The sequence below is a fragment of the Nansenia antarctica genome, assembly GCF_963989245.1.
Source record: "Nansenia antarctica genome assembly, chromosome: 3".
Classification (NCBI taxonomy): Eukaryota; Metazoa; Chordata; class Actinopteri; order Argentiniformes; family Microstomatidae; genus Nansenia; species Nansenia antarctica.
In genome coordinates, this window is record NC_137688.1 from 3648575 (window position 1) to 3676074 (window position 27500).

The following is a 27500-nucleotide window of genomic DNA, read 5'->3' on the forward strand; positions in this document are numbered from 1 at the left end:
TGTGCGTGCGCGTGTGTGTGTGTGTGTGTGCGTGCGTGTGTGTGTGTGTGTCTGCGTGTGTGCGTGCATACGTGCGTGTGTGTGTGACTGACTGTCGGTGTAAGACACAAAGACGTCATTGTCCTATCCTGGTTGGAGGACAGCCTGACAGGTACGTCCACACATGTCAGAGAGAGACGGCTACTGTTAGCCCTGCTGGAGAACAGAGACGGTGTATGACAGGGAAGATGGCCTACCCTCACCCTGACCTGAGGTGGTTAGCTAGCATGTTTAGATAGCATGTTTAGATAGCATGTTTAGATAGTGGTGTGAGTATAGGAGTGAGTGTGTGTACACGCCTGCAGCGTGAGGTCACACGGCTGTCACCTGGGGACTGGTTTAAACATCTTGTTGTTTGCGGTCCTACCCTCCCTTCATTCCTGCCATAGCTCTCTCCGGTCTGCAGTCTTAGCACCACTGACATGAAAATTGCTTCGAAAACAAAAACAACATCGGCTATAATCAATGGATTTGTAATGGAAAAGGAGGCACATTTCTCCATGCCTGAGAAAATGTTCAACTCACACTTTAAATGATGATATTTTACGGCCATTTTAGCTGACGCTTTTATCCAAAGCGATTTACGTTGCAGTGAGTGCATACATGTTTCAGGGCGTCTTCACCGTCTAACGATCACATGGTTGGCAGATCAGCGGTTCGAGCCCCGGCTGGCCAACATGTCGAAGTGTCCTTGGGCAAGACACTGAACCCCAAAATTGCTCCCAGTGAGTTGCCGCCATTGGTGTGTGAATGTGTGTGTGTGTGTGTGCATGGGTGAATGAGAGGCCGTTGTAAAGCGCTTTGGAGCAGCAAAAATGCTCTATATAAGTGCAGTCCATTTACCATTTCAGTATAGATGGTCCCAGCGGGAATCAAACCCCAAACCTAAGCATTGTTGCTCCACCAGCTGAGCCACAGAGGACCGTTTTAGACACCGTTTCATGTCCATGTATCTGCCTTATCAAAGCAGCACCCCCTGGGTCACTAGATGACTTATATTAGAAATGAGAGTATAGTCAGCTTCTGCTCACGTTGCTAAAAGGGTGTGTGTGTGAGAGAGAGAGAGAGAGAGAGAGAGAGAGAGAGAGAGAGAGAGAGAGAGAGAGAGAGTGTGTGTGTGTGTGTGATCTTCATATGGCCACAGTAGAGACTGCTGAGTCCACACAGCCACCTATGTAGGGGCAGATGAGATGGGCATAGTAAATTAGCCTGTCAGGGCTACGCTAACACGTGCTAGCATAGCACCTGCCTTGTGTGTGTGTGTGTGTGTCTGTGTGTGTGTGTGAGTTAATGTGTGTGTGTGTGTGTGTGTGTGTGTGTGTGTGTGTGTGTGTGTCTGTGTGTGTGTGTGTGTGTGTGTGTGAGTTAATGTGTGTGTGTGTGTGTGTGTGAGTTAATGTGTGTGTGTGTGTGTGTGTGTGTGTGAGATAGGGCTGCACGATTAATCGATTTTAAATCGAAATCGCGATTTGAAATGATGCGATTAGCTAATCGCAAAGCCTGCGATTTGCCTGCGATTTTTTTTTGTTCGTTTTTTGTGCTATTTAGCAGACGCTTTTAATCCAAAGCGATTTACAATTACGAATTACAGGGACATTCCCCCTGGAGTAACTGAGGGCTAAGTGCCTTACTCAAGGGCACACTAGTAGTGGTGTGGTTTCAGGCGGGATTTGAACTCACACAACCTTCCGATCGCAAGTCCAACTCACTAGACCACCACTACCCGTATGGGATACGTCATACAGCGCGTCGGATTCAACGTCAATGAACGTCAACAATGAACGTCAACGTCAATGAACGTCAACGTCAATGAACGCACACCAACAACATCGCACGTGAAACGCCCACGTTTCGGTAGCTAGCAATAGCAACATTCATGGTGGATAATGGCTTCAGCAGAACCAGAAGCAACGTTGGACGATTTAGTCTCGAAGAAAAGCAGCACTTCTGTTGTGTGGAAGTATTTCGGATTTAGGACGACTGATGTGCAACAAAAACAGGTGTTGTGCACGACCTGTCGTGGAACAGTCGCTACATCCAGAGGCAACACCACAAACCTATATCAGCACTTGAAAAAGTACCACAGGCAGCTGTATGACGGGTGTGCGGTCAGAAAGGGAGAGTTGAGTGAACGTCCCGTAGCCCAGTCTAACAAAGTTAAACAACCTAGTGTTTCAGAGTCGTTTGCGGCTGTTACGGCATATGAAAAGGGCTCACGAAGGCACCGTGAAATAACAAATTCCATCACGCACTACCTCGCAAAAGACATGGTGTCTATTAACACTGTGAGCAACTTAGGGTTGAATTTTTTTTTTAAAGTACCTGCCCTTTTCCAAACAGCTTCCAATTAAGCTTTCCTAGATGGTTGTGTGAAACAAACCACCTGAGTCAGGTTAGTAATGCTCCATCACATGTTTTAATCTGAAGCTTGATTTTAAAGCAACCCAACTTTAAAGCAACCCAATGTAAGTTTAGTTCTTTCACTCGTAGCTCGGGCTGTGGGGGTGCTAGAGGAGGGAGCCTCTAAGTCCCCTGAAGACGTACAAACAAACTGCACGTTGATACGACCTTCCTAGCCGGAGATATGGCCACACTTTACAAAAACTTCCTTTTTTTTTTTTTTTTTTTTTTTTTGCTATTTAAAAAAAAAAAAAACGCAAATTAATCGCAATCGCGATATCTGTCCAAATAATCGCAATTCGATTTTTTCCCCAAATCGTGCAGCCCTAGTTTTTGGTAATTGTAGGTTATAGTTGTGTTTGTGTTGAGGCTGTGAGGCCTGGAAGGAGTTTCTAGTGAAACCACTTGGTGTTTGAAGTCTCTGGTGTTAATTTGCATTGGGTGGAGCTTCAACACTTTTGACAGCTATTTAAGCCTGGGCAGCAGTCACCTAGTCACTAATACATTGTGACTGAGTGGAGCTACCTTTTTTCCAAGTCTGAAGTAAGTGAATTGTATCTTGTTTAATGCATTGTCTTTTTGGTTGTTGTGCATTATGAGTTGTGTTTCTGTTGAGGCTGTGAGCCCTGGAAGGAGTTTTTAGTGAAACCATTTGGTGTTTTCAATTACTGTTAATTTGCATTATTTGCTGTTATCTTGCTCATATCTTTGCCGGCTTCCGCTGCACAACAACTTGAAAATGAATCCGGTTGTAACGTTATCATGTTATCCTATATATGTTATCATGTTATCATATATATTATATATCATAAATCTAGATATACTTGCAGACAGTATACAGTAGACCTGTATCCTACAAAGACACTTAGATTTAGATTTAGTCATCTACAAATTAATTAGACCCCTATACTTTATTTTATTTATTTATTTGTTTCTTTTTATTTTACTACTCAATCTTTTCAGTTTGTAAAGCGTCTTTGAGTGTCTAGAAAAGCGCTATATAAGTCTAATGCAGGGGTGCTCACACTTTTTAGGCTTGTGAGCTACTTTTCAAATTACCAGCTCAACAAGATCTACCAACCAAATAAAACATATTGCCATTGCTGCGAACACAAAAATGTACTGTAATAATAACAAATTAAGGCCATGCTACACTGTTTCAAAATCAAAGAAGAGATTTATTAAACTATATAACAAATATTCACACTGGTAGTCCATTAACATTAACATTAACTCAGGAGCTCTGAGTGGTTTACACCAGACTGGCCAGTGCCAAGCCAGGTGCCATCGACGTCTCCGGGCGGCGGAGTGTGTGTGTGTGTGTGTGTGTGAGTGTCTGTCTGTCTGTCTGTCTGTCTGTGTGTGTGTGTGTGTGTGTGTGTCTGTCTGTCTGTCTGTCTGTCTGTGTGTGCATGTGTGTGTGCTTGTGTCTGTCTGTCTGTCTGTCTGTGTGTGTGTGTGCTTGTCTGTGTGTGTGTGTGTGTGTGTGTGTGTGTGTGTGTGTGTGTGTGTTGTGAGGCGGCGCGGGGCTGAGTGATGCCCTCTCCTGTGTGGTCCAGACGGGAGGCGTCCCCGGCTACTTTTCAAAAAAAAAAAAAGTTTTTTTTTTTTATTTTTTTTTTTTTTTTTTCAATGCCGTGTGATCTACCCACACTACCTTCGCGATCGACCGGTCGATCGCGATCGACGTAATGAGCACCCCTGGTCTAATGTATTATTATTATTATTGTAAACAGTGCGCTGTCCTTCTGCACATGTGAGTCTGTTCAGGGCCGTGGAATGTTCACACGGGAGTCAATGTAGGCCTAGGTCAAATGTAGGTCACATTTTAAAAGTAATGTGAACTGCCAAACAAAAAAATCGTATCTGTGTAAAAATTCGGAATTGAGCATCAAGACCTGCCGTGTGAATGTAGCACTAGTCACTAATACATTGTGACTGAGTGAGTTCACCTGTCCGGTCGTTTAGTGATCATTAGTGGGGAGGGGCTGCAAGATGCTGCTGCCCGTATGGTGTTCAACCTCCACAAATGTTCTCATGTCACCCTCCTCCTTCGCACCCTGCACTGGCTACCGATAGCAGCTCGCATCAGATTCAAGACCCTGGTACTTGCCTACCGGGCAGCAAAAGGGACAGCCCCTGCCTACCTACAGACAATGGTCACCTCCCAAACTTCAGCCTGTTCACTCCGCTCCTCCACCTCTGCTGGCCGACTGGCCCCACCACCTGTACGCCAACGCGGCAGTCACTGAGACACCTGCTTCCCCCTATACTGTGTCTCCTAAGATTTCTACACCCATGTACTGTTTCTCCAGTGTCTATTAAACGACGACCGTCGGGCCAATGGCCCTTGGCCTGAGCTAGATTACTCTTCCTGCTACGTCTGGTGAATTAATGATCCCCTTGCTTAGTCAAATGTATCATTTGTAAGTCGCTTTGGAATAAGACGACTGCTAAATGCCAAAAATGTAAATGTAGATTACTATAGACTACTGTAGATTACTATAGACTACTGTAGACTACTCTAGACTACTCTAGATTACTATAGACTACTGTAGATTACTATAGACTACTGTAGATTACTATAGACTACCGTAGACTACTGTAGACTACTCTAGACTACTCTAGATTACTATAGACTACTGTAGACTACTCTATTACTATAGACTACTGTAGACTACTCTATATTACTGTAGACTACTCTAGACTTCTGCAGACTACTCTAGATTACTATAGACTACTGTAGACTACTCTATATTACTGTAGACTACTGTAGACTACTCTATATTACTGTAGACTACTCTAGACTTCTGCAGACTACTCTAGATTACTATAGACTACTGTAGACTACTCTATATTACTGTAGACTACTGTAGACTACTCTATTCAGTGGTGCAAACTTGTCACCTTTCGGCGAAATTCGCAGTTTTTACCTCAAAATAGGTGACCTACGTGAATCATGTAGATCTGGAAAAAAATACATTGGGGGGGGGGGGGGGGCGGCTCTACATCTCATCTCATCCAAGTCACATGATGCCCAAGCTAACATCTTCCTGTCTGCTAAACTCTGCTGCAGTTGAAATAAAAAGGTCTTAAGATAGAAGTAGAAACATAAGAAGTAATAAAATAAAATAACATAGAAGTTATTTCTATGTTGCGATAACTTCTCAACAGGAGTGAGGTATTTTGTCAAACAAAATGTGCTGTGTTTATGCTGCTTAAGCTAGTTATCTACCTATAATCACCTATAATCTATCATGTGGTTTGGTCGTGACCTCGTTTGACACAAACGTTTATCAGTAGTACCCACTTAAATTATACCAGCGATAGCTATAATTATTTATGTTTTCATTCGCCATTTAATTCCCAATTGTTCCGTGTAAACCTTCAGCGTGATTCAGTATCATAGGTGCTGTACCACACCCTCCTCCAACCCGACTCACCTACGTACCTCTACCCCGACTCACCTAAACCCTCTACCCCGACTCAGCTAAACCCTCTACCCCGACTCACCTAAACCCTCTACCCCGACTCACCTAAACCCTCTACCCCGACTCACCTAAACCCTCTACCCCGAGTCCCCGACTCACCTAAACCCTCTACCCCGACTCACCTAAACCCTCTACCCCGACTCAGCTAAACCCTCTACCCCGACTCACCTAAACCCTCTACCCCGACTCACCTAAACCCTCTACCCCGACTCACCTAAACCCTCTACCCCGACTCACCTAAACCCTCTACCCCGACTCATGCTTAAGCTAGTTATCTACCTATTATCGCCGTTCACTCATGAGTCAGATGCCGGTAGATTCGCGTCTTGCTCCCTTTAACACATGTCGGCGTTTCCCTGGTTGCGAGATCTAAACTACTAGAACTGAAAGCGGCAGGTAACAGGCACGTAACATCCATATGCTGTATATATAAATAAATATATTTGACTTACTACCAGCAAGACACCGGAGCACTCGTATCTATAACAAACGCGGAGATTGTATGAGCCCCGCGTCAGTCAGCCTTTCCGTAGAAATACATTGCTCCGTTATATATCTAACGTTACATGTTTTAAGGCTGATCTGTGCATGATAGTGCTGCATTATGTTTATCTATTTATATCGATCTATTCTTGCCAATTCCTTATTACCAGTGGAAAGGGGGAAGGCTAAAACACTTTGAATGGAATAGATAGGACATTCTGTTCAATGGAGGAAGCATGATACTCGCGCAGAGTTCATCTCGCTTTTCCCCCCGTTGATGTATTAAACAATCTAAGCAATCTAATCAGAGCAGTTGTTATTATGTAATATTATTGATGGATGAGCCATTTTTGATGGAGAGCAGTGAGCGGATGACTGGATGTGAGCATGTATTTGAGTGTCACCTTTTTGGACCATCACCAGTTTGCACCCCTGTATATTACTGTAGACTACTCTATATTACTGTAGACTACTCTAGACTACTCTATATTAGGGCTGCACGATTAATCGATTTTAAATCGAAATCGCGATTTGAAATGATGCGATTAGCTAATCGCAAAGCCTGCGATTTGCCTGCGTTTTTTTTTTTTTTTTTTTTTGCTATTTAGCAGACGCTTTTAATCCAAAGTGATTTACAATTACGAATTACAGGGACATTCCCCCTGGAGTAACTGAGGGCTAAGTGCCTTACTCAAGGGCACACTAGTAGTGGTGTGGTTTCAGGCGGGATTTGAACTCACAACCTTCTGATCACAAGTCCAACTCACTAGACCACCACTACCCGTATGGGATACGTCATACAGCGCGTCGGATTCAACGTCAATGAACGTCAACGTCAATGAACGTCAACAATGAACGTCAACAATGAACGTGAACGTCAACGTCAATGAACGCACACCAACAACATCGCACGTGAAACGCCCACGTTTCGGTAGCTAGCAATAGCAACATTCATGGTGGATAATGGCTTCAGCAGAACCAGAAGCAACGTTGGACGATTTAGTCCCGAAGAAAAGCAGCACTTCTGTTGTGTGGAAGTATTTCGGATTTAGGACGACTGATGTGCAACAAAAACAGGTGTTGTGCACGACCTGTCGTGGAACAGTCGCTACATCCAGAGGCAACACCACAAACCTATATCAGCACTTGAAAAAGTACCACAGGCAGCTAATAGTTTGATGGTATCATGTGGTAATGCTCTCTGAAAATAGGTGATAGATAGATTCATCCAATCACCTGCCAAGTATTTTTTGAAAGTACCTGCCCTTTTCCAAACAGCTTCCAATTAAGCTTTCCTAGATGGTTGTGTGAAACAAACCACCTGAGTCAGGTTAGTAATGCTCCATCACATGTTTTAATCTGAAGCTTGATTTTAAAGCAACCCAACTTTAAAGCAACCCAATGTAAGTTTAGTTCTTTCACTCGTAGCTCGGGCTGTGGGGGTGCTAGAGGAGGGAGCCTCTAAGTCCCCTGAAGACGTACAAACAAATTGCACGTTGATACGACCTTCCTAGCCGGAGATATGGCCACACTTTACAAAAACTTCCCTTTTTTTTTTTTTTTTTTTTGCTATTAAAAAAAAAAAAAATCGCAAATTAATCGCAATCGCGATATCTGTCCAAATAATCGCAATTCGATTTTTTTCCCCAAATCGTGCAGCCCTAGTCGGAGAGTTAATGTTTGTGTGTGTGTCTGTGTGTCTTTGTGTGTGTCTTTGTGTGTGTCTGTGTGTGTGTGTGTGTGTCTGTGTGTGTGGTGAGCATTGTGCTGCTATCGACCTGTATTGGGGCCAGCAGGACAATGGTAAGGTCTTGTCTTGTTTGTGCAGCAGTCTGCTGGCCAGCAGCATAGCGGAGCGATAGGAAGTGGGCCGGGTCAAAATGACCCGGAGGTAAACCTCCTCTCAGCTGATTTTGATAAAAGGCTTTGAAAGGCTTTCGATCGCCACACAAATGAAAGACAAGGAGGATAGGGGTAGAGCATGAATTAGGGTGTACGTATGTCTACTCCTGGCATCTCCATGAACCGTAGACTCACGGGGACCCCTGTGAGTAAAAAAGAAATTCTATCTTTGTACTCGATCAAATTTCAGGACCCTCCTTTCATGACTGTTCCTAGATATGTGCGTTCTACCACCCCAGTATCCTTACATTTTCAAAATCACTTAAGGATGAGCTAGTATAAAGCTGTTTTGCAGTTTGTCTGTGTAGGAGGCAGGCTAAAAAAAAAGAAGCGCCCTCTAGTGATCTCTCTGTAAATAGCAGATTTACATTCTAAAAAGGGGGTCTATTTGACCCCCAAGGCGGCTCTACTAGTAGGTAAAATAGGCACGGCTGTTATAGTGTTAAACAAACATTCCAGGAAGAAAAAAACAACGACCTTGTATGCTCGTGTTGCTGCAATGTCAGGAACCGAAGCCTAAGAACTGTACTCTCTTACGCATGTGTAATGTGACGTAAAACAATAAACTTGAAACTTTTGTAGAAAAAACACAACTTTTGGGAAATGGAGTTGTTGTGTACTGAGTAAGTAGCCAAGCGGTCATACTTTAGAACAGTGTATAGTTTGGGGGGGATGCTGTTACTTAGAAATGTCTCTCTGTGGGAGAAGGTATATTTTTGCTAGCTAATGGGTAACGTATGCTACGGAGCCTCTGGCCTCCATCACCCAGACGTACAGGATGAGTGTAGTCAGACAGATGGTCCTCACAAGGCTCTCAGGTGCACGGGAATGCTTGTGTTGCTGTCAGTCGCAGTTAACGTTGTGGATAAGAGCCTCGGAGCTGTCAGGAGAGTTCTCACGGTTCTCAAAGCCTTCTTCCCCGTGCGCACTCAACACGGCCTGGGGCGGCCATTTTTGAAGAGAAATTGGGGTTTTCCGGTCACAGCCCTTGAAGGGAATCGACGGTTGTTGTTGTTGTTGTTGTTGTTGTTGTTGCTGTTGTTGTGCTTGTAATACATTATCAGCAGCTAACGACCATGTATTAGCACTTTTTTGTTTTAGCAGACATCTTTATCCAAACCGACTTACATCAGATAGATTTGCCTAAGTAAGAGAATCATCTATCCATCAGATTATGATTTGTTGGTTTATTTAATCATTTATTTTACAAAAAAAAAAAAAAAGTTCTGAACTTCAACTGGACTTCAACTGGTTACTGTTGCCTAGTAACCTGAACACAAACATCCGCAGGCTAGCTACTAGCTCGTAGTTGGGTCCCTGGTTTGAATGGGTCGATCCGGTCCATCCCGGCGGTGGTTCTGACCCCGTTGTCGACGTTCTGCTCCCCAGGTTCTGATCAGCATCTACTGGCTGGGCCGGGCCGCCAACAGCTGCACCTCCTACAACGGGCCCACTCTGGAGCTGAAGGAGTTTGAGGGCCTGCTGGCACAGATGCGAAAGGTAGGCATGCACACACACACACACACACACACACACACAGACACAGACACAGACACAGACACAGACACAGACACAGACACAGATACAGACACAGACACAGACACAGACACAGACACAGACACAGACACACACACAGACACACACACACACACACACACACACACACCACACACACATGAACACACACACACACACACACAAGCATGCACACACACACACACTGGTTGAAGGTTATGCTATAGATCCTTTGAGGAGGTGGGTGTGATAAATTCCACCCCCCATCTTCTGCTCTCCTCTCCTCTTCCACCCATCCCTCCATCATTGAGTCATCCTTGGAAAAGTCCTTCACTCTCGCTCTCTCTCTCACTCTCTCTCTCACACACACTCTCTCTCTCTCTCTTTCTTTCTCTCTAACACACTCTCTCTCACACACACCCTCTCTCTCTCTCTCTCTCTCTCTCTCTCTCTAACACACTCTCTCTCACACACTCTCTCTCTCTCACTCTCTCATGCACTCTCTCTCTCACACACTTTCTCTCTCTCACACTCTCTCTCACACACACACTCTCTCTCTCTCTCTCTCTCACAGTCTCTCTCTCACTCTCTCTCACACTCTCTCTCTCACACACTCTCTCTCTCACACACTCTCTATCTCTCTCACACACTCTCTCTCTCTCTCTCACACTCTCTCTCTCACACACACACTCTCTCTCTCTCTCTCTCTCACAGTCTCTCTCTCACTCTCTCTCACACTCTCTCTCTCACACACTCTCTCTCTCACACACTCTCTATCTCTCTCACACACTCTCTCTCTCTCACACTCTCTCTCACACACTCTCTCTCACACACCCTCTCTCTCTCTCTCTCTCTCTCTCTCTCTCTCTCTCTCTCTCTCTCTCTCTCTCTCTCTCTCTCTCAGTCTGTCCAGTGATGACCTCAGGCCTGTAGTCTGCAGGGCCAGTAGGGTTTAACAGAGCCCTGGAGAGTCGGTTCGTCTTAGCAACCGTCCCTCCGTGTCCACAGCGACAGGGCATGATGTCACTCCACGGCGATTTATACCATTTCAATCTCTGAAAAAAAACGTGACGTCCCTCTCTGCTATTCTATTAAAATGAGGAATCAGGGCCGCTCAGAAACCAAAATGGTTTCCCAGATGTTCTGGTCCTTACGGTCCAGGAAAACAGGAGGCCACGTCTCCACGGAACGAAAGATAACAACGGGAGGTTAGAGAGACAACCAATGGCAGGTTAGAGAGACAGCCAATGAGAGACAGCCAATGGCAGGTTAGAGAGTTAGAGAGACAGCCAATGAGAGACAGCCAATGGCAGGTTAGAGAGTTAGAGAGACAGCCAATGAGAGACAGCCAATGGCAGGTTAGAGAGTTAGAGAGACAGCCAATGGGGGGTTAGAGAGACAGCCAATGGCAGGTTAGAGAGACAGCCAATGGCAGGTTAGAGAGACAACCAATGGGAGGTTAGAGAGACAGCCAATGGCAGGTTAGAGAGACAGCCAATGGGAGGTTAGAGAGACAGCCAATGGCAGGTTAGAGAGACAGCCAATGGGAGGTTAGAGAGACAACCAATGGGAGGTTAGAGAGACAGCCAATGGCAGGTTAGAGAGACAACCAATGGCAGGTTAGAGAGACAGCCAATGGCAGGTTAGAGAGACAGCCAATGGCAGGTTAGAGAGACAGCCAATGGGAGGTTAGAGAGACAGCCAATGGCAGGTTAGAGAGACAGCCAATGGCAGGTTAGAGAGACAGCCAATGGCAGGTTAGAGAGACAGCCAATGGCAGGTTAGAGAGACAGCCAATGGGGAGGTTAGAGAGACAGCCAATGGCAGGTTAGAGAGACAGCCAATGGCAGGTTAGAGAGACAGCCAATGGCAGGTTAGAGAGACAGCCAATGGCAGGTTAGAGAGACAGCCAATGGGAGGTTAGAGAGACAGCCAATGAGAGGTTAGAGAGACAGCCAATGGGAGGTTAGAGAGACAGCCAATGGGAGGTTAGAGAGACAGCCAATGAGAGGTTAGAGAGACAGCCAATGAGAGGTTAGAGAGACAGCCAATGGGAGGTTAGAGAGACAGCCAATGAGAGACAGCCAATGGGAGGTTAGAGAGACAGCCAATGGGAGGTTAGAGAGACAGCCAATGGGAGGTTAGAGAGACAGCCAATGGCAGGTTAGAGAGACAGCCAATGAGAGACAGCCAATGGGAGGTTAGAGAGACAGCCAATGAGAGGTTAGAGAGACAGCCAATGGTAGGTTAGAGAGACAGCCAATGAGAGGTTAGAGAGACAGCCAATGGGAGGTTAGAGAGACAGCCAATGGGAGGTTAGAGAGACAGCCAATGAGAGACAGCCAATGGGAGGTTAGAGAGACAGCCAATGGCAGGTTAGAGAGACAGCCAATGGGGAGGTTAGAGAGACAGCCAATGGGAGGTTAGAGAGACAACCAATGGGAGGTTAGAGAGACAGCCAATGGCAGGTTAGAGAGACAGCCAATGGCAGGTTAGAGAGACAACCGGCTGTGGCACAGGAGGTAGAGCCGGCGTCTAATGATCGCAAGGTTGGCAGATCGGCGGTTCGAGCCCAGGCTGACCACATGTCTAAGTGCCGTTGGGCAAGACACTGAACCCCAAATTGCTCCCAATGAGCGGGCCAGCACCTTGCATGGCAGCTTGCCGGCATTGGTGTGTGAATGTGTGTGTGAATGGGTGAATGAGAGGCCGTTGTAAAGCGCTTTGGAATAAGGCGCTATATAAGTGCAGTCCATTTACTATTTACAGCCAGTAAAAATGTTTGATGCAGGGGACTCTAGTGTCTAGAGTTGAAGAACTCAGGGCATGAAATGGAAAGTTGCTAGTGGCAACACGCCACGATTGGTCCAGCCGGTCCCTGGACTGATCTGACCAATCAGGAATGTCCCTCCTGGTGGAGTGGCCACTGAAAGCCATTGTACCCACAACCCCCTCCCCCCTCCCCCTCCCTCTCCCCCTCCCCCCTCCCCCTCCCCGACACAGGTTCAGCCAAACAAACATCCTCCCTGATTCAGGATCTGGCGGTGTGAGGGAGGGGGGGGGGGGGGGGGTGAAGATAAAGGGAGAAAGGGAGAGAGACTGGGGGGGGGGGAGCCAGAGAGAAAGGCAGAGAGAATGGCAGGAGAATTAAGAGGGAGTTGAGTGGGTGATGGGTGGAGGGTGGAGGGGCAGGAGAGGTGGAGGGAAGAAGGCAGGGGGGGGGGGGGGGGGGCAGAGAAACAGGGCAGGACCAGGAAGTCCACCTCAGCGGACAGGAAAGGCTTTCCCCCGGCGTTCATTAGCGGTGTGAAGCAGGGGGAGGCCCCAGACAGGGCTGGGTTCTGCAGGAGGAGGAGGGGGGGGTCACACACACCGCTGCCTGGGACAGACCGAGGTAGAACATGAACGTGGCGATACGGAGGGTTAGACCTGCCTGTGGAGGCATGGTGAGGGGAGGCAGGTCAGATTCGGTGTGTGGACAGACCCACGGATGATCTTGAAACACTAAAGGTTGTGGTCTTTTTGTGTGTTGTGTGTGTGTGTGTGTGTGTGTGTGTGGTGTGTGTGTTAGGAGGCGGAGGACACGGAGAGCCCTAAGCGCAGCATACGCGACAGCGGCTACATCGACTGCTGGGACTCGGAGCGCAGCGACTCGCTGTCCCCCCCGCGCCACGGCAGGGAGGACTCCTTCGACAGCCTGGACTCGTTCGGATCGCGCTCCCGACAGACCCCCTCGCCGGACGTGCTGGTCGCCCGCGGCAGCAGCGATGGTAGGACGACTGTTTACCTTGATGACAGTTGACAGTTTATAACGGTTGACAGTTGGTAATCAATCGAATCAAGTTTTATTTGTATAGCGCATTTCTCAACATTTTTCAATTTCTCTTACAAAAATGTGACCCAATGAATGAATGAATGGTCTTTATGGTCTTTATTGTCATTGCTACAGTACAGGTACCAAACAACGAAATTTAGGAGGGGTGGCTCCCCTGGTGTTAGGAAAGAAAAAAAAACGTAAAAAAAAAAAAAGAAGGGAAGGAGCTGGTTTACATAAATAAAGGCTATGTACACTATCCACTATACTATACTGTACAGATAGACGACTAGGGTTGTCATATTGCACATAGTGTTATTGCACATTTATTTAAAGTGTCGCAGTTTGCAGGCTTGAAATGTACATATTTGTGCCTCAGCACTACACCTGATTTTTTCAGTCCAGCAGCTGCCATCAATCCGTCCAGACTGTCCAGGGCCCAGAACCTAATGCACTTCACAGAGAGCAAATAATAGTAATAATAATAGTTGATAATAGTTGACAGTTGACTGATCCGAGACCAGTTCTGCTAGTTGCAATCCTATGATGATGTCAAATAGGCTATTCTGCCTGTATACATCCACCTATTCAGTGGAGCCTGGTGGAGGTTGAAATCGGAGGACGGGCTTGTTCTAACGCACGGAATGGCATGAGGGCTGGACTGGTGTTTGATACCTATTCCGTTCCATGCATTACAATGAGCCCCCCCATCCTCCGATTTCTACCTCCACCAGCCTCCCCCTGGCATCCATCCAGTGGTAGTGGTGTATCTATCTGGTCCCATTCAGACACAGGCTCGCTACTCTTCGCCCTCCTGTCTCATATCTATGACATCATCTGGCAGGGCGTCCCTCCGCTATTGACATGTGTACAAAGGCTGTTTTGTGTCGCCGAGAGTGTTTGAGCCCGTTGTCATGGGTTCTGTGTCTTTGAAGGCACTCTTGAAGGGACATGTGTTGAGTGATATCACTGACACAAGGAGCGCACACTGAGATCAGATGGCAGAGTGAAGGGGGGAGGGAGGGAGGGATGGGGGGAGGGTGGGGGGATAGCAGTATTGACTGATGGGTTCCACTGTATTTCTGGACAACAGTTCTGAGCAAAAACACTCTCTCCATCTGTTAGTATCTGAAGGGTGATGACATCTGACATCTGAGACTATCAGTCATCCACAGTCGGGTGTGATAGTTTCTGTTTGTGACGTATCCAGTAAGCACGCTCTCCAGTACTGTGTACTTAGTCACACACACACACACACATACACACACACACACACACACACACACACATGCTCACACTCTCTATTGGTGATTAATATAGTCCCTCTCCTCGCTTAGTTCGACCTATAGCCCCCTTGGGCTAAACTAAGCCTGCTGTTAAACTATACTGGTTAAACCAACATGCTTCTGTGTATTAGCGGCTATGTAATATGAGAGGCTGTATAATATCTATTAACATCACCACTAGACTCTCTCTTGATAGAAATATAAAATATATATATTATATATTTTTTCCAGTCAGGCGAAAAGCAAGCCAAGAAGACTCTTAGGACCCCACGTCGTAAACCCCCATGATTAGTCTTCCAGGGCCTTTTAAACAACTTGATTGGTCAAGGGCTTTTCCAAGAATGAGGCCTGACCACAGGAATCTGTCCAGAATGACTAGCCTATACACGCACACCACACACACACACACACACACACACACACACACACACACACTCACACTCATACACACACACGCACACACACGCACACACACACACACGCGCACGCACACACACGCACACATGCACACACTCACACACACAGTCACACACACACACACACACACACACACACTCACACACATGCACACACACACACACACACACACACACACACACACACACACACACACACACACACACCATTTCAGCTGTTCTGACCAGTGGTCCACATTTCATTGCCCTTGGTACAGACTACTTCAGTGCCCTTGTGTGTGTGTGTGTGTGTGTGTGTGTGTGTGTGTGTGTGTGTGTGTGTGTGTGTGTGTGTGTGTGTGCGTGTGTGTGTGTGTGTGTGTGTGTATGTGTGTGCCCAGACTACTTCAGGCCTAGTTGGCACCAAGCAACTTGTGAATCTTGTTGTTTGGGATGAAGTTACTTTATGTTAACTCCATAAACAAGGGTTATATATAAGCACTGGTGGAAACGTCATATTACAGTGCTTCCACCATGTTGCATGTAGTTATTATGGTAGTATGTTACTGTATATATGTATATATGATGCAGTAATAAAGATTTTATGACAGAAAGTCAGACTTATAAACTGTTAACAGCTGTGAAGTAGATTCGTGCTCGTCATTGAAGAACACAAATGGACTCTGAAGTATGACTTGGCTCGGTATCAAGGTGTTTTATAATGCCACTCTGTGTCATAAGTTGCCATAGAAAGCTGCTGATTGCCACAGTGCGTTCACAACGCAACCGCTTAACTTTTAATGTGGGCCCATAAAAGGTTACGACATTCGTCACCAAACGTAGGTCAGGCCTGGGAGCACGGGAGCATGCCACGCTGCCCGTCTGTCTGGGGTAGCTGGGGGGTGTTCACCCTGTCTGGGGTAGCTTGGGGGGGGGGGGGTTCACCCTGTCTGGGGTAGCTGGGGGGAGGGGGGGGGAGGGGGTTCACCCTGTCTGGGGTAGCTTGGGGGGAGGGGGGGGAGGGGGTTCACCCTGTCTTGGGTAGCTTGGGGGGGGTTCACCCTGTCTGGGGTAGCTGGGGGGCGGGGGTTCACCCTGTCTGGGGTAGCTGGGGGGAGGGGGGCTAGGGGGTTACCCTGTCTGGGGTAGCTGGGGGGTGGGGGTTCACCCTGTCTGGGGTAGCTGGGGGGAGGGGGGGGAGGGGGTTACCCTGTCTGGGGTAGCTGGGGGGTGGGGGTTCACCCTGTCTGGGGTAGCTGGGGGGAGGGGGGGGAGGGGGTTACCCTGTCTGGGGTAGCTGGGGGGCGGGGGTTCACCCTGTCTGGGGTAGCTGGGGGGCGGGGGTTCACCCTGTCTGGGGTAGCTGGGGGGCGGGGGTTCACCCTGTCTGGGGTAGTTGGGGGGGGGTTGTGTTTTCTGAGGAAAGTGAAGGAGTAACAGACGTCTCCAAGGGAGAAAGAGCACCAAGCGTTTTAGTTAAAGGCTTTAGGTTGGTTGGTTGCTTGGTTGGTTACTTGCTTGGTTGGTTACTTGCTTGGTTGCTTGGTTGCTTGGTTGGTTGCTTGGTTGGTTACTTGCTTGGTTGGTTACTTGCTTGCTTGCTTGGTTGGTTGGTTACTTGCTTGGTTGGTTACTTGCTTGGTTGCTTGGTTGGTTGGTTGGTTGGTTGCTTGGTTGCTTGGTTGCTTGGTTGCTTGGTTGGTTGCTTGTTTGCTTGGTTGCTTGGTTGCTTGGTTACTTGGTTGCTTGCTTGCTTGCTTGGTTGGTTACTTGCTTGCTTGCTTGCTTGCTTGCTTGCTTGCTTGCTTGGTTGGTTACTTGCTTGCTTGCTTGCTTGCTTGGTTGGTTGGTTGCTTACTTGGTTGCTTGGTTACTTGGTTGCTTGGTTGCTTGGTTACTTGGTTGCTTGGTTACTTGGTTGCTTGGTTGCTTGGTTGCTTGGTTGCTTGGTTGGTTGGTTGCTTGGTTGGTTGCTTGCTTGCTTGCTTGGTTGTTTGGTTGCTTGGTTGCTTGGTTGCTTGGTTCCTTGTTTGCTTGTTTGCTTGCTTGCTTGCTTGCTTGCTTGCTTGGTTGCTTGCTTGGTTGGTTGCTTGGTTGGTTGCTTGGTTGGTTGCTTGGTTAGTTTCTTGCTTGCTTGGTTGTTTGGTTGGTTGCTTGGTTGCTTGGTTGGTTGCTTGCTTGGTTGCTTGGTTGCTTGGTTGGTTGCTTGGTTGCTTGGTTGCTTGGTTGCTTGGTTGGTTGGTTGGTTGCTTGGTTGGTTGCTTGGTTGCTTGGTGTTAAGTTTGGTATTGTGTTACGGAGACACTCAGGGCCGGTTTTCCCGACATAGGTTAACCCTCTATTTCCAGTCCAGACTAAAAAGCATTTTCAATGGACAATACCCATGGAGGAGGATGCTGTTTAGTCTAGGATTTACCCTTCATCCGGGAAACCAGATCTCAGTTTGGTCCTATCAAGGCCAGGGACACGGAGAGAATTGAAGTAGGGAGTAGGGATGTCACCACAGTGACGCACAATACAAAGATGAGCAAGAAACCTTGTTACCGGAGGGTATTATCAAGTCAGGATCATCATATTTTGTGTTGGATTTATGGGTGTTGGGTTTGCGTAATATGTATTCGACAATATGAGAGGGGCTATTTTGTGGTTTTACGCAGTACAATACACTGCAGAGTCGGTTGGATATCGGATGTTCACCGTCCCGAGGCTATATGGCCTCCTACACACAGCCCTATCACTCATCTGACTCTGGATCAGTTCCAACAGGCCCAGACAGCAAGCCTGAGAACAGAGGGGCAGGCCACAGAGCCAGTCCTGGGATCAGCTCAAGATAGGGAGGTTTGATTACATGCGGAACAAGGGGCCTGCCAATTATTGCTGTTTATACTAAGTACATAAACCCAGGTCTTCCACATGGACTGACCTTGTGGAGAGAGAGGCCATTCTGTTGCTGCTTCCTTGCGCCATTCAGCTCACAAACTCAGCTCACCCCCCCAAATATAATTAGAGGACAGGGGGGAATTTAATTTAATCTCAAAAAGAAATGTGATATCGGCGGCCCTCTCTTTTGTTTGGGCAGTTATGTAGATCAACGCGCTACTGTGGATGAATGGAGCGCTTTGTGCTGCTAGCCAAAGGCAGTTACTGTACTGTACTCAACACGGTTCTTCTCTTCGTTTCCCCCCCGCTCTTTTTCTGCCCCATCCCCAGTCAACGGCTTTGGGAAACGGACCCAGTACCTGACGTCAATGTTATGTCATTTCCTAATCACATTTCCGTGAGAGAGGAGAGGTACCTGGGCTGTGTGGCATTGAACCACGGTCCAAAAGAGCATCTTACACTCCCAAGTGTAGGCCCGTTTAAGTGTGAAACGCCTTTCGACCGTAGTATCGTAACATGTGAACACGCCAGTCACCTAAGTATACTGTATGACCTTGACCCGTAATCCGGGGCTACACATACACATGCTTGACTGTTACCATGTGTGGACCGTGTGGTGTATAACGTATGATTAGAAACATGTCGCTCCGATAAAGGCTTCAACGCATGAGTGAAACCTGCTCATGGTTCCAATTCGGAGGCTAGAACCTTGTAGTTTTTGAAAACCGCTGGTGAATTCGATGCAGAAATACCCCAAGGCCGCTTCCTTAGCCTTGGTGTGTTTATCCCGGGATCCCAAAATCATGAACTGTGTCGAAACAATGGAGGGATATGACAAACAGATTTAGTGTTTGACCTTACGTATCACAGAGTGTGCCTTGACCAAGGGGGGGGAGGAGGAGGAGGATTATGGGCGCTGCACATGTGCTGCACATCTTGGGGAAGGAATTTAGGAAGAGAGAGAGAGGGGGAAGACTTTGAGTGATGCGCAAAGCCAGGTGTGGACATTTAACAAAGACTGACAATGCATCAATAATTTTGACGTGGGACACAGCTGGGTACACCAAATGAATCCTCTCTTGAACAGCAGTACGGTACTATCATTTAGTCGGACAATACAGTCGAGTGGATCCGAGAGCAGAAGGAAAACACACACTCTCTGAGGTGATGATTTGTTTCGTACAGTGTCTTAAAACCCAACGTACCCTGACCGCCAACCTTTTCACGGCCGATGTACGGGGTTGACAAAAGGCAATATTTTCTACCTCGTTGGCCCAGGTAGGATTGATTTATCACACACAATAACCAGCCGCATACCAGGAGGTAGGAGGTACTAGAAGAGAGAGGCTCTGGGAAGAGAGCACAGTGGTGGTTAAAAGTGATGCTTCTACAGTACAACAGGCACACAACGAACGGTCACATAGCGATCTAGGGCAGGTCCTGGGGGACGTCTTCATTCTCCTGGTATTCCTTCCAACTGATTCCTCGGTTTATTGTTTTGGACTCAGACGTCTGATTAGCCTACTGTGTTGCTTCTTCTCTCTCGCCTCCACCAGGCCCTCTGCCCAGTACGGACTTTCGCTGATCCGAGGAGGCTCGATAGGAATGGAAAACCCAAACCAAACCGCCGAGTGGTCCTCAGAGGCGAGGGGTTGTGAAATGCTTTTCTTGGGAACATGAATTTAAACTCATAAACCATTTTTCATTCCAGAACCGCAGTGTCCTGCTTTTCCTTTTTTTGTGAGCGGGTTCACATCCTCCATTGTACTAGAAGACTCTTCTAACCCAAGTCCAACCTCTCTCTCTCTCTCTCCTCTCTCCCTCCCCCCCCCCCCCCTCTCTCTCTCTCTCTCTCCCTCACTCTCTCTCTCTCTCTCTCCCTCTCTCCCTCTCCCTCTCTCTCTCTCTCCTCTCTCTCTCTCTCTCCCTCTCTCTCTCTCTCTCCCTCTCTCTCCCTCTCCTGCTCCCTCTCTCCCACACTCTCTCTCCCACCCCCCCCCTCTCTCCCCCCCCCCCCCCCCCTCCTCAGGCCGCGGCAGCGACTCAGAGTCCGACGCCCCTCACAGGAAGTTGCCGGACGTGCGGAAGGACGACATGTTGGCCCGGCGGACCTCGGTGAGCGAGCAGCGCTGCGTGGTGCCCTTCAACCAGTACCTGCCCAACAAGAGCAACCAGAGCGCCTACGTCCCCACGCCGCTGCGCAAGAAGAGGGGGGGGGACCGCGGCGGCGAGGAGGAGGGGGGGCGCAAAAGCTGGAGCACAGCCACCTCACCCATAGGGGGCGACAGACCCTTCAGGTGAGCGACATAAGCATGCGTGGTAGCAGTAGTAGTAGTAGTAGTAGTAGTAGTGGTAGTAGTGGTAGTGGTAGTGGTAGTAGTAGTAGTAGTAGTAGTAGTAGTGGTAGTAGTAGTAGTGGTAGTGGTAGTAGTAGTAGTAGTAGTAGTAGTGGTAGTAGTAGTAGTGGTAGTGGTAGTGGTAGTAGTAGTAGTAGTGGTAGTAGTAGTAATAGTAATAGTAATAGTAATAGTGGTAGTGGTAGTGGTAGTGGTAGTGGTAGTGGTAGTGGTAGTAGTAGTCGTAGCAGTAGCAGTAGCCATAGCCATAGCCATAGTAATAGTAGTAGTAGTAGTAGTAGTAGTAGTAGTAGTGGTAGTGGTAGTAGTAGTAGTAGTTGTTGTAGCAGTAGCAGCAGTAGTAGCAGTAGCAGTAGCAGTAGCAGTAGCAGTAGCCGTAGCCGTAGTCGTAGTCGTAGTCGTAGTAGTAGAGTTAGTGTTAGTCTTTTGGAAAGTTCTGGAAGTTTGCTGACTTTGGCATTGCTCACTTGTACTCATTTCAATGCAGCTGTCGTCATCTGTGTCGTGCCTCTTCGTAAGTGCCAGTGCAATAACTCATCACAGCTCCAGGCCCATATGTGACGCGGTCTGGTGAAATGTGCAACCAGAAGGCATTTTTTTTGCTTCGTTTTTTTACATGTGCTTAAACTACAGATTGTAAGCTTTCAAATTATGTGTCATACATTGAAATCGGAGAAGAATTGAACACGACTGGCGTATTTGAATGTTGGTACACCTCAAACACTGAATGGGAGAAAAGTGACTCTAAACGCAACCACAGCTATGAACTCTGCTAGCGGCTAACAAAACACATCGCTACGAAGGTCTAAACTGTGTAAAACATAACTACACATAACAAGATGAACACACAGTTCTTGCTTTTGAACACGAGCTAAAACGAAAGTATGTTTACAAGTCAAGTCTCCCTTACCGGTAGCCTCCGGCAAACGAGAACAGTGAATCCAATCCAGAAATTATAAAAGTATTTAGTGATCGTTGAACTGTTGTTTATTATATCGTGTGGGTACTTTAAAACTTCAAGTCGGTGTTATGAAAAAAAAAAAAAAAACTAGATATTGTTGACACAATAAGTTTCACTTTTTGACCCCTTCGAGTGAGCGTGTTGTTTGCAAGTTCACCAGACCGCGACACATATTATTACGGGCTATGGTTGGACGCGTTGATTTAGTAGTGACGGGTAAGCCATTACTCCATTACTCTCAAGCCTCCCTACTTATTTGACTGTAGGATTCACTAAAGATGGGGAAGACAATTCAACCGCCACTAGTTTTTCCTTCTCCACGACAACCTTCTGGAGGAGACGCAACATCAGGGATTAAGAGCACATATTGAGATGATTTGGTTTGTTTACACAGCGATAACTCTGGCTAACTCTGTTTAGCAGCTTATTAGCCTACAGCTCTCAGCTGTGAGGAGCAGCAGATAATGGGCCGCCAATTCGCTAAAATGTAATCTCTGCTTTATTACCGTTTAGACAAAACAAACTCTAGATGTTTATCTTTTGTCTGCATAACGTGACGGAGGGCCTCTCTCTGTAGTATATCTCTGATGTGTTTGTATTCCACACAGACCTGACAAGGCACTTTGGAACCTCTCACCTCAAACCTCTCTCTCTCCCCCTCCCCCTCTTTCTCTCTATCTCTCTCTCTCTCTCTATCTCTCTCTCCCTCTCTCCCTCTCCCACTCCCTCTCTCCCACTCCCACTCCCTCTCTCCCACTCTCTCTCCCCCTCTCCCTCTCCCACTCTCTCCCTCTCCCTCTCTCCCTCTCCCACTCCCTCTCTCCCACTCTCTCTCCCCCTCTCCCTCTCCCACTCTCTCCCTCTGTCTCTCTCTGTCTCTCTCCCCTTCTCTCTCTCTCTCTCTCTCTCTCTCTCCCCTTCTCTCTCCCTCTCCCACTCCCTCTCTCCCCCTCTCCCTCTCTCTCTCTCTCTCCCCCCACCTCTCTCTCTCCCACTCTCTCCCTCTGTCTCTCTCTCTCTCCCACTCCCGCTCTCTCTCTCTCCCTCTCCCTCTCTCCCTCTCCCACTCCCTCTCTCTCTCTCTCCCTCTCTCCCTCCCTCCCTCCCTCTCTCTCTCTCCCACTCCCGCTCTCTCTCCCTCTCCCTCCCTCCCACTCCCTCTCTCTCTCTCCCTCCCTCCCTCTCTCTCTCTCCCTCTCCCTCCCTCCCACTCCCTCTCTCTCTCTCCCTCCCTCTCCCTCCCTCCCTCTCCCTCTCTTCCACTCCCTCTCTCTAGCCAATTTTCCCTCATGTTGTGATTCCGCGAATGAAGGAGAGAAGACTAGGAACGTCCCTCTGTCTGACTTTGAACATGCATGTTGAAGACAAGGAGAGGGAAATATTGCGGGGGGGGGGGGGGGGGGGTACGGCGGTGGCACGAAAGGCGGGGCTGATGGAGACCAGATGTCTGTTTTCATTGGCTGAAGCTGAGGCCAATGTGAGAGCCAGTAACAAGAAAAGACATTTTGCACTGTAGACAAATCAAGAATCTTAAAAAAAGTCATTTCGAAACAGTCCTGAGGTATCGATTTGAGTGTGTGTGTTTGTGTGTGTATGTGTTTGTGTGTGTGTGAGGGAGTGGGTGGTGGTGTGTGTGTGTGTGTGTGTGTGTGTGTGTGTGTGTGAGGGGGTGAGTGGTTGTGTGTGTGTGTGTGTGTGTGTGTGTGTGCGTGTGCGTGTGAGTGTGTCAAATGTATCGATTGTAAGTTGCTTTGGAATAAGGCATCTGCTAAATGCCAAAAATGTAAAAATGTGTGTGTGTGTGTGTGTGTGTGTGTGTGTGTGTGAGGGAGTGGGTGGTTGTGTGTGTGTGTGTGTGTGTGTGCGCCACATAATAAACACAATGGAAATGTGGACACATATGCGTGTGTGTCTCTTGAGGTGTGTGTGTCTCTGAGGTGTGTGTGTGTCCCTGAGGTGTGTGTGTGTCCCTGAGGTGTGTGTGTGTCCCTGAGGTGTGTGTGTGTCTCTAAGGTGTGTGTGTGTCTCTAAGGTGTGTGTGTGTCTCTAAGGTGTGTGTGTGTCTCTGAGGTGTGTGTGTCTGAGGTGTGTGTGTGTCTCTGAGCTGTGTGTGTCCCTGAGGTGTGTGTGTCTCTAAGGTGTGTGTCTCTAAGGTGTGTGTGTGTCTCTGAGGTGTGTGTGTGTCTCTAAGGTGTGTGTGTGTCTCTGAGATGTGTGTGTGTCTCTAAGGTGTGTGTGTGTGTCTAAGGTGTGTGTGTGTCCCTAAGGTGTGTGTGTGTCTCTGAGGTGTGTGTGTGTCCCTGAGGTGTGTGTGTGTCTCTGAGGTGTGTGTGTGTCCCTGAGGTGTGTGTGTGTCTCTAAGGTGTGTGTGTGTCTCTAAGGTGTGTGTGTGTCTCTAAGGTGTGTGTGTCTCTGAGGTGTGTGTGTGTGTCTCTGAGGTGTGTGTGTCTCTGAGGTGTGTGTGTGTCCCTGAGGTGTGTGTGTGTGTCCCTGAGGTGTGTGTGTCTCTAAGGTCTGTGTGTCCCTGAGGTGTGTGTGTGTCTCTGAGGTGTGTGTGTCTATGAGGTGTGTGTGTGTCTCTGAGGTGTGTGTGTGTCTGAGGTGTGTGTGTCTCTAAGGTGTGTGTGTGTCTCTGAGGTGTGTGTGTGTGTCTCTGAGGTGTGTGTGTGTCTCTGAGGTGTGTGTGTGTCTCTGAGGTGTGTGTGTGTCCCTGAGGTGTGTGTGTGTCCCTGAGGTGTGTGTGTCTCTAAGGTGTGTGTGTCTCTAAGGTGTGTGTGTCTCTGAGGTGTGTGTGTGTCTCTGAGGTGTGTGTGTGTCTCTGAGGTGTGTGTGTGTCTCTGAGGTGTGTGTGTGTCCCTGAGGTGTGTGTGTGTGTCTCTAAGGTGTGTGTGTCTCTAAGGTGTGTGTGTCTCTAAGGTGTGTGTGTCTCTAAGGTGTGTGTGTCCCTAAGGTGTGTGTGTGTCCCTGAGGTGTGTGTGTGTCTCTGAGGTGTGTGTGTGTCTCTGAGGTGTGTGTGTCCCTGAGGTGTGTGTGTGTCTCTAAGGTGTGTGTGTGTCTCTAAGGTGTGTGTGTCCCTGAGGTGTGTGTGTGTCTCTGAGCTGTGTGTGTGTCTCTGAGGTGTGTGTGTGTCTCTAAGGTGTGTGTGTGTCCCTGAGGTGTGTGTGTGTCTCTAAGGTGTGTGTGTCTCTAAGGTGTGTGTGTCCCTGAGGTGTGTGTGTGTCTCTAAGGTGTGTGTGTGTCTCTGAGGTGTGTGTGTGTCTCTGAGGTGTGTGTGTGTCTCTAAGGTGTGTGTGTGTCTCTGAGGTGTGTGTGTGTCTCTAAGGTGTGTGTGTGTGTCTCTAAGGTGTGTGTGTGTCTCTAAGGTGTGTGTGTGTCTCTAAGGTGTGTGTGTGTCTGAGGTGTGTGTGTCTCTAAGGTGTGTGTGTCCCTGAGGTGTGTGTGTGTGTCCCTGAGGTGTGTGTGTGTCTCTAAGGTGTGTGTGTGTCCCTGAGGTGTGTGTGTGTGTCCCTGAGGTGTGTGTGTGTCTCTAAGGTGTGTGTGTGTCTCTGAGGTGTGTGTGTGTGTCTCTGAGGTGTGTGTGTCTCTAAGGTGTGTGTGTGTCCCTGAGGTGTGTGTGTCCCTGAGGTGTGTGTGTGTCCCTGAGGTGTGTGTGTGTCTCTAAGGTGTGTGTGTGTCCCTGAGGTGTGTGTGTCTCTAAGGTGTCTGTGTGTCTCTAAGGTGTGTGTGTGTGTGTGTCTGAGGTGTGTGTGTCTCTAAGGTGTGTGTGTCCCTGAGGTGTGTGTGTCTCTAAGGTGTGTGTGTGTCTCTGAGGTGTGTGTGTGTCTCTAAGGTGTGTGTGTCTCTAAGGTGTGTGTGTGTCTCTAAGGTGTGTGTGTGTGTCCCTGAGGTGTGTGTGTCTCTAAGGTGTGTGTGTGTCTCTGAGGTGTGTGTGTCTGAGGTGTGTGTGTGTCTCTAAGGTGTGTGTGTCTCTGAGGTGTGTGTGTGTCCCTGAGGTGTGTGTGTCCCTAAGGTGTGTGTGTGTCTAAGGTGTGTGTGTGTCTCTAAGGTGTGTGTGTGTCTGAGGTGTGTGTGTGTCTCTAAGGTGTGTGTGTGTCTCTGAGGTGTGTGTGTCTGAGGTGTGTGTGTGTCTCTAAGGTGTGTGTGTCTCTGAGGTGTGTGTGTGTCCCTGAGGTGTGTGTGTCCCTAAGGTGTGTGTGTGTCTAAGGTGTGTGTGTGTCTCTAAGGTGTGTGTGTGTCTGAGGTGTGTGTGTGTCTCTAAGGTGTGTGTGTGTCTCTAAGGTGTGTGTGTGTCTGAGGTGTGTGTGTGTCTCTAAGGTGTGTGTGTGTCCCTGAGGTGTGTGTGTGTCTCTGAGGTGTGTGTGTGTCTCTGAGGTGTGTGTGTGTCTCTAAGGTGTGTGTGTGTCTGAGGTGTGTGTGTCTCTAAGGTGTGTGTGTCTCTAAGGTGTGTGTGTCTCTAAGGTGTGTGTGTCTCTGAGGTGTGTGTGTCTCTGAGGTGTGTGTGTGTCCCTGAGGTGTGTGTGTGTCTCTGAGGTGTGTGTGTGTCTCTAAGGTGTGTGTGTCTCTAAGGTGTGTGTGTGTCTGAGGTGTGTGTGTGTCTGAGGTGTGTGTGTCTCTGAGGTGTGTGTGTCCCTGAGGTGTGTGTGTGTCTCTAAGGTGTGTGTGTCTCTGAGGTGTGTGTGTCCCTGAGGTGTGTGTGTCCCTGAGGTGTGTGTGTGTCCCTGAGGTGTGTGTGTGTCTCTAAGGTGTGTGTGTGTCTCTAAGGTGTGTGTCTCTAAGGTGTGTGTGTCCCTGAGGTGTGTGTGTCCCTGAGGTGTGTGTGTGTCTCTAAGGTGTGTGTGTCCCTGAGGTGTGTGTGTCTCTGAGGTGTGTGTGTGTCTCTAAGGTGTGTGTGTGTCCCTGAGGTGTGTGTGTGTCTCTAAGGTGTGTGTGTGTCTCTAAGGTGTGTGTGTGTCTCTGAGGTGTGTGTGTGTCTCTGAGGTGTGTGTGTGTCTCTGAGGTGTGTGTGTCTCTGAGGTGTGTGTGTGTCTCTAAGGTGTGTGTGTGTCCCTGAGGTGTGTGTGTCCCTGAGGTGTGTGTGTGTGTGTCTCTGAGGTGTGTGTGTCTCTAAGGTGTGTGTGTGTCTCTAAGGTGTGTGTGTGTCTCTGAGGTGTGTGTGTCTCTAAGGTGTGTGTGTGTCTCTAAGGTGTGTGTGTCTCTAAGGTGTGTGTGTGTCTCTAAGGTGTGTGTGTGTCTCTGAGGTGTGTGTGTGTCCCTGAGGTGTGTGTGTCTCTAAGGTGTGTGTGTGTCTCTAAGGTGTGTGTGTCTCTAAGGTGTGTGTGTGTCTCTAAGGTGTGTGTGTGTCTCTAAGGTGTGTGTGTGTCTCTGAGGTGTGTGTGTCCCTGAGGTGTGTGTGTGTCTCTGAGGTGTGTGTGTGTCCCTGAGGTGTGTGTGTCTCTAAGGTGTGTGTGTGTCTCTAAGGTGTGTGTGTCTCTGAGGTGTGTGTGTCTCTGAGGTGTGTGTGTGTGTGTCCCTGAGGTGTGTGTGTGTCTCTAAGGTGTGTGTGTGTCTCTGAGGTGTGTGTGTGTCCCTGAGGTCTGTGTGTCCCTGAGGTGTGTGTGTGTCTCTGAGGTGTGTGTGTGTGTCCCTGAGGTGTGTGTGTGTCTCTAAGGTGTGTGTGTATCTCTAAGGTGTGTGTGTCTCTGAGGTGTGTGTGTCTCTGAGGTGTGTGTGTGTCCCTGAGGTGTGTGTGTGTCTCTGAGGTGTGTGTGTGTCTCTAAGGTGTGTGTGTGTCCCTGAGGTGTGTGTGTGTCTGAGGTGTGTGTGTCTCTGAGGTGTGTGTGTCTCTGAGGTGTGTGTGTGTCCCTGAGGTGTGTGTGTGTCCCTGAGGTGTGTGTGTGTCTCTAAGGTGTGTGTGTCCCTGAGGTGTGTGTGTCTCTGAGGTGTGTGTGTGTCTCTAAGGTGTGTGTGTGTCTCTAAGGTGTGTGTGTGTCTCTAAGGT

The 27500-nt window shown here is 48.2% G+C and overlaps 1 protein-coding gene across 1 annotated transcript in view; it reads left to right on the plus strand.

Moving 5' to 3' along the window:
- Positions 1–27500, plus strand: part of LOC308153208 (LIM and calponin homology domains-containing protein 1-like) — a gene marked incomplete at both ends in the record, with an annotated part of 130386 nt that overhangs the window by 85704 nt on the left and 17182 nt on the right. Inside the window, 3 exon segments of the mRNA XM_080526294.1 lie at positions 9705–9815; positions 13402–13600; positions 20235–20502. Of these exon segments, the coding sequence (XP_080382420.1) occupies positions 9705–9815; positions 13402–13600; positions 20235–20502 (578 nt within the window).